Genomic DNA, 12,332 nt, shown 5'->3' with positions numbered 1-12,332 from the left:
TGTTTATTTTATCAGTAGCAGTACGTGGCATCGACTCTAAGAATATTACACCACCGCGAAGTCTGTTCGTATCCATTACTTCCTTTGCGACTAGGTCGATCAGTTCTTGTTCAGTAACCTAATAACATTTGCCGAATTGAGTAAATGAGTCATAGGCAAAGTAAAGTAAAACCTATCGAATGCATACGGACCTCCCGCCCAGGGACTTTCGTCACAAAGGCTAAGGGATGTTCGTCATCAATTTCATGAGGTTTACCAACCACTGCAGCTTCCTGTACAGACGGATGTGATTGTAAAATCGTTTCAATTTCTGAAGCTGAAACATGGTAGTTTCTGAACTTTATGAGTGCCTTCAACCTATCGACAAGGAAGAAATTTCCGTCATCGTCGTAGTAGCCAATATCGCCGGTACGAAAAAAACCTGACGTAGATAAAAATAAGGCTCTCAGTTTTATATAAAATTTGAATAATGAACTTCCATGAAATTCAGATCCTAATTAATATCAATACCTTCATCGTCAATGGCTGCTTTTGTGGCCTCTGGATTTTTATAATATTCAACCAGTCGTGCAGGTGAGTTTATACATATTTCACCTTTTTGACTAGGTCCCAGAATTTCTCCAGATTGAATATCCACTATTTTGATTTGAACGTTATCAGCTGGCGTCCCCACAGATTCTGGTTTACCATACGATTGTTGTACCGTTGCGAATCCTACTTCCGTTAAACCTATGTAACAAAAAGGTAATCAAATAAACTGTAATAGTGCATCTTTAATTTTATAAATATAAACTACTTGCATCGTACCATATGCTTGGTTCACTGTTGCATTCTTCGCAAGTTCTCTAAGGATTGTAAGTGATTCGCTGTTTACACGAGCACCAGTAACCGTAATATTTTTCAACGATGAGAAATCACATTTATCATTATTCCCAGATCTTACTGTCTGCTGCATCATGCTGACTGACATCACAAGGAAGCTGGGCTGTAAGTTTGAAAATTGTAATGTGACAGGGAATCGGGTTGCCCGCGCGAGATGGCGCTGTCTTTCAGTAATGAAAAAAGAGGGAGAAACTCAATTTACGCGGATTTTTGGTGTTTTGCAGTTATGTAATGGAAAAATATACGAGACGTAGTAACTGGGCGTCATACTTCACGGCTGATTGTTTTATAGAACAAAACATAACGCTGAGGCACTAAGGAACACATTCCATTCACCCAAGTGGCGGAATTAGTCGGACTATGATACGGACAAACGGTCAGTCGTGTGTTTAGGGACTCGGACGAATAAAGTTGTGGATTTAAGATAACCCGAACATAGGTATGATCGGTTAAATGTGATTGACATGCATCGAACGATTTTGGCCGGTCATAAATAACAGTTAATGCGATTGGCTGAAATTTAATAAACGCAGCTGCGGTTCAGTCACGCAAAACACCCTTTATAATGCGTTTCCATTTACACCGATTCCGTACGAGACTCTTTTCCCTTTAAAAGTTTCACTGCGATTATTTTCCGTTTAGAAAACCAGTTAAAGTTTGTTTTTCTATATTTTTTTTTCTACCGAGCCTATTGACGTTCTACAAAAGATATTCGAATTTTTAGGTGTATGTGCGTACCTTATATTTATTAATTACGTCGAAGAGAACCTCAGTCGTGAATGTTGCACAAATAATTCTCGGCCACCGTGTAACAGCACTCACCAATATGATTAAATTAGCTGTAACCCAAATCAACTTCGAAAATATAATAGCCGATCTTTCGTTGAAGCTTGAATTATCGTACGGTATTATTGCTCGAATGAAATATTCATGAGACAGTGCGACACCCTTAGGCATCCCAGTCGTTCCTGACGTCGGTACAATTATGGCGATATGCTTCATGTCAGGAATCTCATCACATTTGAAATTCGCCACTTCCTGTTCACTCGCTTCCGCTAAAATATCCGAAAAGGACGCAACACCTGGATATTTTCCGAATACAACGACTTTTGCATCAGATTCCAATTCTTTGACGGCTTCGAGCAACACGTTTGCTGATTCTTCCTTTACGAAGATTACTTTCGGTGTTCCCAGGGAAAGAAAACGTTTGAAGTTCCCTGCATTGTGGAGGAAAACAAATAGTACCTTATGATAAAATTGTAATAATAGTGTAATTTATACGTTTGCACGAGTGCATGCGCGTCGTATACTATTTCTTATATTTAACCTATCAAATTTCATTTCTCATGCCTGTTTTTTAACTTGTCAGTGTGCGATGTAGATTACAACTGTACTGTTACGATACCGTTGTGTTTGTCATAAGCAACGAGCTACCCTCACTGCGCAAAATGGATTGGTGCACACACTGTGCGTCAAAATCCATGAATCTGGCACTTCGCAAACTTAATACGAATTCTACACGGTAATTAAGAGGTTTAAAAGATAAAACGGTAAGACGGAAAAGTAAAAAAATTAAAGTGAAAAAGATTACTGAATTAAATAACCAATGAATAAATGAATAAATGCAGGAACAATGAAAAATTGAAAAAATATTTGAAAAATCTTATCTAAACTAAATAGAAATATCAGTTTCAGTAATAAACTTAACTATAGCTTTAACAGATTTGGAGTCCATGGTTCTTAACAAACTATCGACGTTGTACGGAGGGATACCATTTCGAATTCTGAGTTGGGAGATGAGATTCATTTTTTCCTTGTTGAAGCGAGGGCATTTCCAGAATATGTCATTAGCAGTTTCCTCGGCAGCGTCAGAAGGACACATACCTGGTGGTGCGATTTCAAAATGTCAAGAAACCGTAGTATTTATATATTGTTGCATTTCTGTTTTTGTTTCATTACATATTTTAATGTATAGAGGAAGAATATAAGGATTGTGATGCTGAAATAATTGAGGATGAAGTTCAACATCATTTTCCTGATCCTGACGTTGCACCAACAAATCAGTGTACGAAAGGTACTGAAGACATCAATTTTGATTACAAACAAAAAGCTGTAGAATATTGGAGAAGTGGGGAAAAAAAAAACTTAAGTATTGAAACAGTGCTTAGCCCTCTGTATTGTACATTTTGTACTTTCTTAATTAATAAGAAGAAGAAAAAGAACGACATGTGAATTACGTCTGCAATATCCTACTGATGTTCCTTCCTTCCTTCCTTTCCTTATGGCTGATGCTACTGACGTCTGGTTGAAAAATGCTATGCATAAGATATCGGGCAAACGTCTTATTTAGATGTTCTTAAACACGATGCAATATGACATCGTTAGGATATCGTTTTAACGGCGGTCATGAGAAGTGGCAGCGGGATTTTCACTTGGAACCTCTATGCTACTTCTATGTAAGCTTTCTTGAGGCGACATTCGGTTTACCCTGAAGGGCCAGGTAAAGGTTTTTGGATCATTGCAGTGAAAAAAGGCGACTTCTCTGTGACCCACTTGTATTTGCTTGCTTAGGTAGCATTGATCAATGTAACTTTCATTCGCAACAACAGGGACGCTATACAATACCCTTCAACATTTCTTTCAGTTTTGGTCTGTTTATTTTATCAGTAGCAGTACGTGGCATCGACTGTAGGAATATTACGCCACCACGAAGTAATTTTGTACCCATTACTTCCTCTGCTTTGTAACAAAAAGATAATTAAATAAATTATTTAATAGTACATCATTAATTTTACAAATAAAAAGGATTTGCATTTTACCATATACTTGCTCACTATTGCATTCTTTGCAAATTCTCTGAGGACTGTAAGAGATCGGGTGTTTACATGAGAACCTGTAACTACCATATTTTTCAACAATGAGTTGACGAAGAAATGGTTGACGAAGGACTCTGTTTAAGTATGCATCAGCCATACGCATCGTTATTGGTTGCTGGGATAAAAGGAGTAAATGGGTCATAGGCAAAATAAAGTAAAACCTAACGAATGCATACGAACCTCTCGCCCAGGGACTTTCGTCACAAAGGCTAAGGGATGTTCGTCATCAATTTCATGAGGTTTACCAACCACTGCAGCTTCCTGCAGCCATACGCATCGTTATTGGTTGCTGGGATAAAAGTTGTAACAAAAATGTTACAATGAACTCCTCCCCGTCACCTGGCTCGAGGGCACCACTGGCCCCGAGCACGAGTATTGCGTACTGTATTGGGAATTATCGTTTATTGCGTTTATCTAGTGTTTTAGGTCTATTGTATTTAGAGTTAAGACCCCCTCCCTACACCCTTCCCGCCCTGTCGCCCTTCACCGTAGGGCACTGGCTGGAGGACCATCTTCGAGGACCAACAACAAACACCCGCATCGAGGACACCGTCGTGGACCCGCCACGAGGACACAGCATCCCTGGATGGACCGCGAGAGTGGCTACGTCGCCGAGGCAGCGGAAGGCAGGGATGGCATGGGCAGGAAAGACAGCTGATCGAGTCGCCCGTGGGATGGATGCCCAGCCACCACCATCGCCACCAATATATGCAGCCCCGGTGCAGTCCCGTTACACGGGCAGGAAAAAGTCCCGTGTGACAGCGGCGGAGCGCTCTCCCACCGAGACCGCGGACGTGCCCGGGAGGATTTTGACAGGCCTGGAGGCCGCCATATTGATCGACACGCGCAGCCACCACGCGTAACGGCAAAGCCAGCGCCGTTCCGCCGACACGAGGCCCTAGAAGGCCCGGCAACACAGCTGATTTGAAACGGACCAATGCCCTGCCATGCCGGAACAGCCAACCAATGCAGAAGCGCGTAGCCCTCACAGTTGAGAAGCCCCAGCCAATCAGCGAGGCCCTGGAGGCCCACGAGGGCCCGGACGACCGGAAATTTCTTCACTTCGAGCCAGGGTTCCGTAGCGTTGAGTGCGAGTTGAGTGAGAGTGGAATAATTGTGAATATTGGATTACAGTGTTGCGAACTATTGCGTGAGCACTATTTTGCGTGCTTGAGTTTTCCTTTTCTCACTTCCCTACCCCCGTTTTTGCTTTAGAGTTTGAGAAATAGTAGATCTCCCTTTTTGGATATTACGAGCCGTCCACACGTGGACCGGCCCTTTTGCGTTAGAAGATCTTTTTGAGTGTTAGCCTGGCCTTCCGCCAACCGCGTGCGGCCAGGGGTATCTTGCGTGCGTTCTAGAGTAGTTTGCGCCATTTTTGAGAAACCCCGGTGCCCCTTTTTCATTACCCGCCGTTTTGAATATTGTAAAACCCGAGGTAATTTATAAAGTAGCCATTTTGCGTTCGGGAACCACCCCCCCTGAGTCCCCCTCACCACCTCCCCAGCTAGGCGTGCCATTTCGAGTTTGAGTAAATATTCGAGGACCTTCTGAAGTCACTCGACGGTGCTACTCCGAACAAGTAGCTAGCGCCCATTTGTTGTTTTCTCCCTCCTGTCCCTCTTGTCCCCTTGCCAATTCCTTGCTCCCCGGTCCCCCGATTTCCCTCGCCAATTTTATCACTAACAGTACGTGGCATCGACTGTAGGAATATTACGCCACCGCGAAGTAATTTTGTACCCATTACTTCCTCTGCTTTGTAACAAGAAGACAATTAAATAAACTATTTAATAGTACATCATTAATTTTATAAATAAAAAGGATTTGCATTTTACCATATACTTGGCTCACTATTGCATTCTTTGCAAATTCTCTGAGGTCTGTAAAAGATCGGGTGTTTATATGAGAACCAGTAACTACCATATTTTTCAACAATGAGAAATGACATTTATTTTTATTTTTGGATCTTATCGTCGGCTGGATCAGGCTGACTGACATCATAAGGTAGCTGGGCTGTAATTTTTGAAATTGTAATGTGACGGGGAATCGGCCGTGCACGGAGGATCCAGCCACCGGCTTACCCGAGTGAGATGGTGCTGTCTTTCATTAATGGAAAAACAGAGAGAAACCCTATTTACGCGGACTCTTGGTATTTTGCAGTCATTTAATCGAAAAATACACGAGATATAGTAACTGAGCGTCATACTTCAAGGCTGACTGTTTCATCGAGTAAAACGTAATACCTAGGTTGGTCACACTAATTAATTAACTTGAAGATTGCAGCCACTAAAATAAAATAAATTTGCAGAATATAAAATAAATTGATGAATTTGCGTCAATGCTTTTCTGACCCATCCACCGTTTCAAGTATCAATTTATTATTAACACTTTTCAGTCATTACTTCTGATACAAAGAAGTAAAAAAATTCATGAATTCGCTCATGTTAGATCTAATAGTAGAAAAAAAGGATTCGTATGATGATTTCATGGCAAATAAAGATCCTCTTATATTGCTACAGTTAAACATGATGCCTTTTTTTTCTCTTGTTACTTATTCCTTAGCATTAGCTTTCAACTTCGTGATAACAACTATTACGTTTAACAATATAAAAGGAAATATTTCATTAACGCTTGGATAATTCCGGTAACAGATTACGAATTTATAATTAAATAAATAAAATTTTTAGTTTATCCAATCTTTCTATAGATACTATCAACGGTCCCGTCTGACACCGCGTGCTCCCGAGCGAGCACCCGCGTGTATTGTTTTGATTGCGTGTTAGTCTAGAGTTGCGTCTTTTGCGTTATTACATTGCGCACATTCTAATTTCTGTTTGAGCATCTTCTCGTTTCTGTTTTCTTCTTCTTTGTATTGGCATTTTCATTGTTAATTATATTCTTTCTATTTTACCACGTGTCCCCCTTTCTTTTGCGTTCCCCTCACCCCGTAGTTTTTGTGATAGCTGTTCTTGCGAGACCCTGGGCCATTTTCGTGGTCCAGTACGTCACAAAGTGTAAGTTTTATGACAATATTTAAAAAATATATTTTATTAATTGTTTTATTCTTTTTTATTAGTCATGAAGGTCTTTCGTGGTACTCAGCACATAGAGGTAGACTTTGGATAGCAGCAGCAACAAAGGTTCCTAGTAAAGAGGAAATTTCGGCTTTAGAGCATCGATATCGTGTCCTACTGGGTGATTAGTATTTTTTGAATGACTTATCTGTATCAGTCATATTCTAATTATATACATAATCCTTTTCCTTATGTAATTATAATACAAACAGCATCAAGTTTCCGAACAACAATCCAACTGAAAAAAAAAACCGATTAGATTTTTTGTAGCTCTTTCATGTTTCGATAATTCTAGATTTTGCACAGCTACTTCTTTTGTGCAACTTTTATACTTTCTGTAGATATCACTAATCGATTGTGCTTCCGTCTCTAGTCAATTAAGATCTGGCACAAGGTGAAAAATCAATAATCGATCCGCAAATTACATAAGTATACAGCGTGTTAATTGAAGTTATTATAATTCGAGTTGTGAGGTAAGATTAGGTTGAGACCTAACCTGATCTAACCTCACGTAACTTAGAAAAATCTTAACTGACCAAGCCTAACCATTCACAAGCGCAACATGACAGTGATCTGGATGTGATCGGACTCCCTCGGTCGCCGACGATGCTTATTTATTTAAAATATCAGAATCACTGTTAGGTTGGCTTACTAAATTCGTTTTTCTCCCAATACACCCAATTAAGCATGTATATTTTTTTTTCGAAGAACTATTTTCAAAGAATCTTCTGTATACGATTTTCATAGTTGTCCGCAATTTCGTTTTTATCTTAGAAAATCTGTTATAAGAATGTTGAGGTTAATGGACGATAAGCAATAACATTAAAAACTGTTCTTTTCACTACTTAAATATTATCAATACTTCTTTTTTCTCTTTATATTTCTTCTTAAATATTCAGAGCATTCAGTTTATTCATGATAAGCTGCGCAATCTCTTATTATTGATAATGAAGAATGATTATTGCGAAACAATACTGTACAAAAATAAAGAAATTTGATTTCCACAATTATACAAGACGTTTTTAAAAGATAACCGTCTTCCATAAAAATATACGATTTAGAACCGTTTTCGATCATATAATTTTAATGTTGATAAGATCTATTGATACATTGATCAACATGAATGCAAAGCAAATAAACTGATAATCTACTAATAAAAGTACCGTCAACCATTGATAAACGATATGAGATATTAATTAAAGAAGAAAAATTTATACAGATAATTAATATTATTGATAGCGATCTCGAGTTATCATTACATTCAATAATATTATGTAATGTAAGACTTTATGTGATTATTCTCGATTCCGCGTAATAATCATCATTACGCAACCTAGCTTTAAATTCTGATAAAGGCCGAAGGTAAATTTCTATTTCATATTTAACCGTCTTTGATAATATCCGCACAACAATACAGAATACTAATATCATACGTATCATCGCAAAATATACCATATACTCTCGACGAATTTTTCATCGAAAAAATAATTCACAAAATGGTCACGTTATTTTGTGAAAAGAAGAAAATAATTACAGTTGCCCTATTGTTGTAAAATGCTTGTTTTTGTTAAACATCTTCACTTCACCTAAAAATCGTGAATTTCATGGAAGTCGTAAGTGGACAAACAGTAATAATTTGTATGCATTGAGATTTGAATTCACAGTTTATCAAAGCCGCTAATTACTTCTGCAATTACGATGTGAAATTGACTCTTATACGTAATATAATAATCAACGAATAATTTCGTCAAGGTATTTTTACACGAATCTCGTAACTTCAAGGCCACTCTCTATGTCTATATATAGGTCGGAGAATCTTTAAGGCTCGCGCCACAAGCATCACAAGTAGAGACGTTTTTTTCATTAACAAGAGTACACTGTGGACACTCCTTTCCACCGCTCGCTAATGGTTTATCCTCGTTACCTCTGCGTTTAGATTTTCCACACATTTCACAAATTTCCCTATTAGGAGCATTCAAGAATGTGCAGGTGGAACAGTTCCATCGATTTTCCACTTCCGGGTGCTTTTCTCTAGGTGGAACTCCTAGGCTTCTAAGTGAATCTGCCAATTTGGCAATTTGTTGTTCGGAAGTTCGATACCGATCGTTAGCTCGTTGATTAGGCAATGTTTGGCTGTACTTCTTGGATTTATTGTGAATGTATTGATCTTCTATCTTTATATCAGTAGAGCCAAGTGCTCCCAGATTAGAGAGATCGGGGGAAGACTTTTTCTTGTGAACTAATGATTCCTGATTTGTAACAGATCGTCCATTGGTTCTGTCAAGTTCATTGAATGCATTACGACTTCGTTTTTTCTCGTAAAGTCGCTGAGATAAATTCCGGTCGTCCAAGTCATTATTAGCAGGTGATTTAGATGACTTCTGTCTTGATGTTCGACAGTCCATTTCCTTTTTACGTAATATATCTTCGCGGTCGCCTAGATCCTTCGAATAGCCTAAACTCTCTAAATTTCTGTACACGAAATCCCAACTGTCAATGGTATCCTTTTCAATAGGTGCAAGGCCACTTTTTCCATGTTTCTTCTCCACTTTGGTATAATTGTAACGATCCGCATCGTTGGATTTTCGGCGGAATGAATCGACCTCGTCGAAGTCTGAATTTTTATAGGATGTTTGACGGTTCAATGATTTGTCATAATTAGCCACTGGTATTGGAACTGGAGTGTCTAATTCGATTAAACGTCCAGTTGGAACTTTAGTTCCGTACGTTGACATTGCAGTACAATAAGAAGTCCCATGAATGCCACTAAAGTATTTATTATCTGCTGGTAAATAGCTATAAGTATTGCATCGATTCCCAAGGCTAACAGAATCGACGGGATTGAAATATCGATAGCTACCGGGTGACACATTTCCTTCATCCAAATATCGATATTCATCGTGACACGTTGATAAACCAGTACTGCTGTAATTGTTTGATGGCACGTGATATGATATCGTTGGTACTACGTCCACGATAGCACTTTGTGGAAGATGTCGATAATCCCTGTAACTATCGACCTTGACTCGAGATTGATGTATCTTTTCCAGAAAGCGATAATTTAAAGCACGTATCGCTTGCTCTGGGGTACCTACGTGGTTTTCTCGAAATTCCAGAATTTCAAGCCACGAAACTGTGAAATTTTGTGATACGCTTTCCCAGATTTCTTTAAAAATCTATTAAAAACAAAGAAGTATATAAAAGTTTATATTTAATACTTCGCTGTTAATGATGTTTTAGTTTTCTATGTTGTATTTACCTGGCATTCAACAAAGGCCACTATAGCATCTCTACTGACGCTGGATACTTTGTCAGGATCTATCGGTCCTTCTAAAGCTAATACACCTAATCCTGTATGCTTGTACCCCATTAACTCAAACATCAACTCTGCACCTATTAAGTTTGCTTCGACCTCATGTTTATAGTATCCACTATATGTCTGAAAATAAAGACATCTATGAAATATGACAAATATTATAATATTACTTAGTTCTATGATCTTTAAATAGACATAATGCTTTTATGTACGTTTATATGTTATGTATATTGAACTGTCTGTTATTAGTAAAATTAGGAGAAAAAAACATTTAAAATGAATAAAATCACAAACCCTTAGTGTTCTGTATTCTTTCCGCCATGGCTGTGCTAAAAGGTTTGCTGCGTATAGTGAAATTGCACTCCATGCAGTACATGCTCTGTATCCACTAAAATCTTGAACGGTAGCAGCAGACCTGTGCAGTATATCTGCCGTCTCTTGAAATATATATTTGTTGTCATTTGGAACGAGGCATAAATATTCTTTAATGAAACCTGTGTCACATATTAATAGTAAAATATGAGTTCACGACATATATTTATATTGTTTAATTGATTCTTGATTTATGCATGATCTATTTTCTTGTCCAGACATTAATTAACTATTACTTGGAAACGTTATACCTTCTAACTTATGACGTTGTTGTAACTTCAAAGGGCTGTCATCAGTCTGTAAATACACCAGGTGACTTTGTTCTAGTTTCATACTAAGTTCTTGAAGTCTGTCTCTGCTTTTTCCCATTTGAACAATTGCCATTTTTCAATTCTAGAATCACAGTTATTAAACTCCAAGTAAATTACATAGAACCTTAATCAACAATAACTCATTTGTATATTAGTGAACAATTATCAAAACTAACAAACAATACTCCAGATGACTATTAAGTATATAGAACAAACTGTATTGCTTGTAGTTGTCGCAAGCCCAATAAAACTATAGAGCTGTTCTCACGTATCCTTTTGCTCGAATCTTTGCCAAAGGCTGTCGAAGTTGTAAAACTCTTGCCATAGAAAGAACGACAACACGTCGTAAAGTATACTGGCACATCGCGTTTTACGAACCTCCTAGTAGCCTAGCTCTGGATCAAAATCCCAATTCAAACTACAGCTCGCTTCAACCTAAAAATAAATCCTATATTTAGAAGTCGTGTCACCCAAATTGCAACTTCACGTCTACCATTATAATAGTCTCATTATCCTTAATTTGCTTCGCTTGGACGTGCTACTTCAATAATGTTGTCACTAAACTCCATAAACTCACCATGTCAAAACGTAAACAGTCAATATTCTTCAGTGCATTTTATTTATTTTCAGCCCAACCTGTAACTGTTTTGTTGATATTTGCCAGAATGTTGGGAAGACTATGGTGAACTCGTTGACGTAACGTTATCAACGTGTTGTACAAAAGTCATCAGTATATCCTGATATTGCCATCAGATGACAGCACTGGTTACTCTAGAGGGAAAAGAGCTCCGCTTTCATCTCCGCTATAAGATATAAGGGAGCCTTCATAGCTTTGTCGTAGTTGGATAATTCGGAAAACTAGACTTTTGATTGGTAAAATGTGCAATATACAAATTTTTGATAATCAGGAGTCTGATGTTTTAGTCATGTAACTCGTCCAACAAAGCTATGAAGGCTACATTCATCTCCATTTACAGAAACAGGTATTCTAATCCTGCAATGCATCAAGGGAAGTGTGTCAAGCAGTGGCGCCACCAGCAGTGCGTCTAGCGTACTATCTGGATAGTATATTTGTGTTAACTTTGAGTAAATGCAAGTAGCAACATATACCAGGTAGTACAAGGTAGGCCACTGCACAAGGGGTTGCCTATCGACAGGCTAATTTATTTGTTACTACTTACGTTATAAGTTAGCACGTGATGACGCCTAATACGATTTCAATTAAATTGTCACTATATCTTCTAAGTCCAGTAGTTATTCATTATCTTGAGATGTTCTGCAAGCGTTTTGACAATTGCCGCGTTCCTAAAATACGAAAAAATATTTAAGACAGACTTGAAAGAATTATGTGATTATTTTGAATTTTTTCCCCTAATATCTTGGTAACGGCTTATGATATGTTAAACATTCAAAAAGCATATTATTCAGCGTGTATTTTTTATGTTTTTGATATCTGTTGAAACTGAAATACAAGTTTTTAAGAATTTGTATCTTGTACGCA

General features: G+C 38.1%; 2 protein-coding genes and 1 long non-coding RNA gene across 6 annotated transcripts in view; 1 reads left to right on the top strand and 2 right to left on the bottom strand.

The window, feature by feature from the left end:
* LOC107275125 (ferrichrome siderophore peptide synthetase) overlaps positions 1-2,136 on the bottom strand; it is a 7,019-nt gene extending 4,883 nt beyond the window's left edge. The window contains exons 1-5 of the mRNA XM_025079801.1: positions 1,621-2,136; positions 808-985; positions 511-729; positions 192-421; positions 8-118 (exon numbers count right to left, since the gene is read on the bottom strand). Coding sequence (XP_024935569.1) covers positions 8-118; positions 192-421; positions 511-729; positions 808-985; positions 1,621-1,884 — 1,002 coding nt within the window. The 5' untranslated portion in view covers positions 1,885-2,136. The remainder of the gene's footprint in view (positions 1-7; positions 119-191; positions 422-510; positions 730-807; positions 986-1,620) is intronic.
* A 4,343-nt stretch (positions 2,137-6,479) lies between these two features.
* On the top strand, positions 6,480-7,074 carry LOC112493661. The gene is made up of 3 exons (XR_003058220.1): positions 6,480-6,772; positions 6,835-6,953; positions 7,045-7,074. It is a non-coding gene; the product is annotated as an uncharacterized LOC112493661 (long non-coding RNA).
* A 24-nt stretch (positions 7,075-7,098) lies between these two features.
* On the bottom strand, positions 7,099-11,566 carry LOC107275165 (protein tamozhennic). Of its 4 annotated transcripts, none has more exons than XM_015755012.2 (6): positions 11,409-11,566; positions 11,008-11,266; positions 10,772-10,913; positions 10,443-10,642; positions 10,092-10,271; positions 7,099-10,008 (listed from the first exon to the last, which is right to left on the bottom strand). In XM_015755012.2, the coding sequence occupies exons 3-6, from the start codon at positions 10,902-10,904 to the stop codon at positions 8,629-8,631; spliced, it is 1,893 nt and encodes a 630-aa protein (XP_015610498.1). In that variant the 5' UTR covers positions 10,905-10,913; positions 11,008-11,266; positions 11,409-11,566; the 3' UTR covers positions 7,099-8,628. The 4 variants fall into 4 exon arrangements, with proteins under 4 accessions (XP_015610498.1, XP_024935815.1, XP_024935816.1 ...); XM_025080047.1 differs by having other exon boundaries at positions 8,629-10,008; positions 10,772-10,933; XM_025080048.1 differs by having other exon boundaries at positions 8,629-10,008; positions 11,012-11,266.
* Positions 11,567-12,332: the final 766 nt, after the last annotated feature.

Source organism: Cephus cinctus, unplaced genomic scaffold (assembly GCF_000341935.2).
Source record: "Cephus cinctus unplaced genomic scaffold, Ccin1 Ccin1_scaffold0123, whole genome shotgun sequence".
NCBI lineage: Eukaryota > Metazoa > Arthropoda > Insecta > Hymenoptera > Cephidae > Cephus > Cephus cinctus.
This window is presented reverse-complemented; position numbering and strand designations above follow the sequence as displayed.

What these genes read in the sequence shown, in the direction of transcription:
- LOC107275165 (XM_015755012.2), bottom strand. Translation starts at nt 10,904, where the DNA reads ATGGCAATTGTTCAAATGGGAAAAAGCAGAGACAGACTTCAAGAACTT. An exon ending in ACAACGTCATAAGTTAGAAG is followed by an intron (nt 10,643 to 10,771) that starts GTATAACGTTTC and finishes TATGTGACACAG; the next exon opens with GTTTCATTAAAGAATATTTA. An exon ending in TGGCCTTTGTTGAATGCCAG is followed by an intron (nt 10,009 to 10,091) that starts GTAAATACAACA and finishes TGTTTTTAATAG; the next exon opens with ATTTTTAAAGAAATCTGGGA.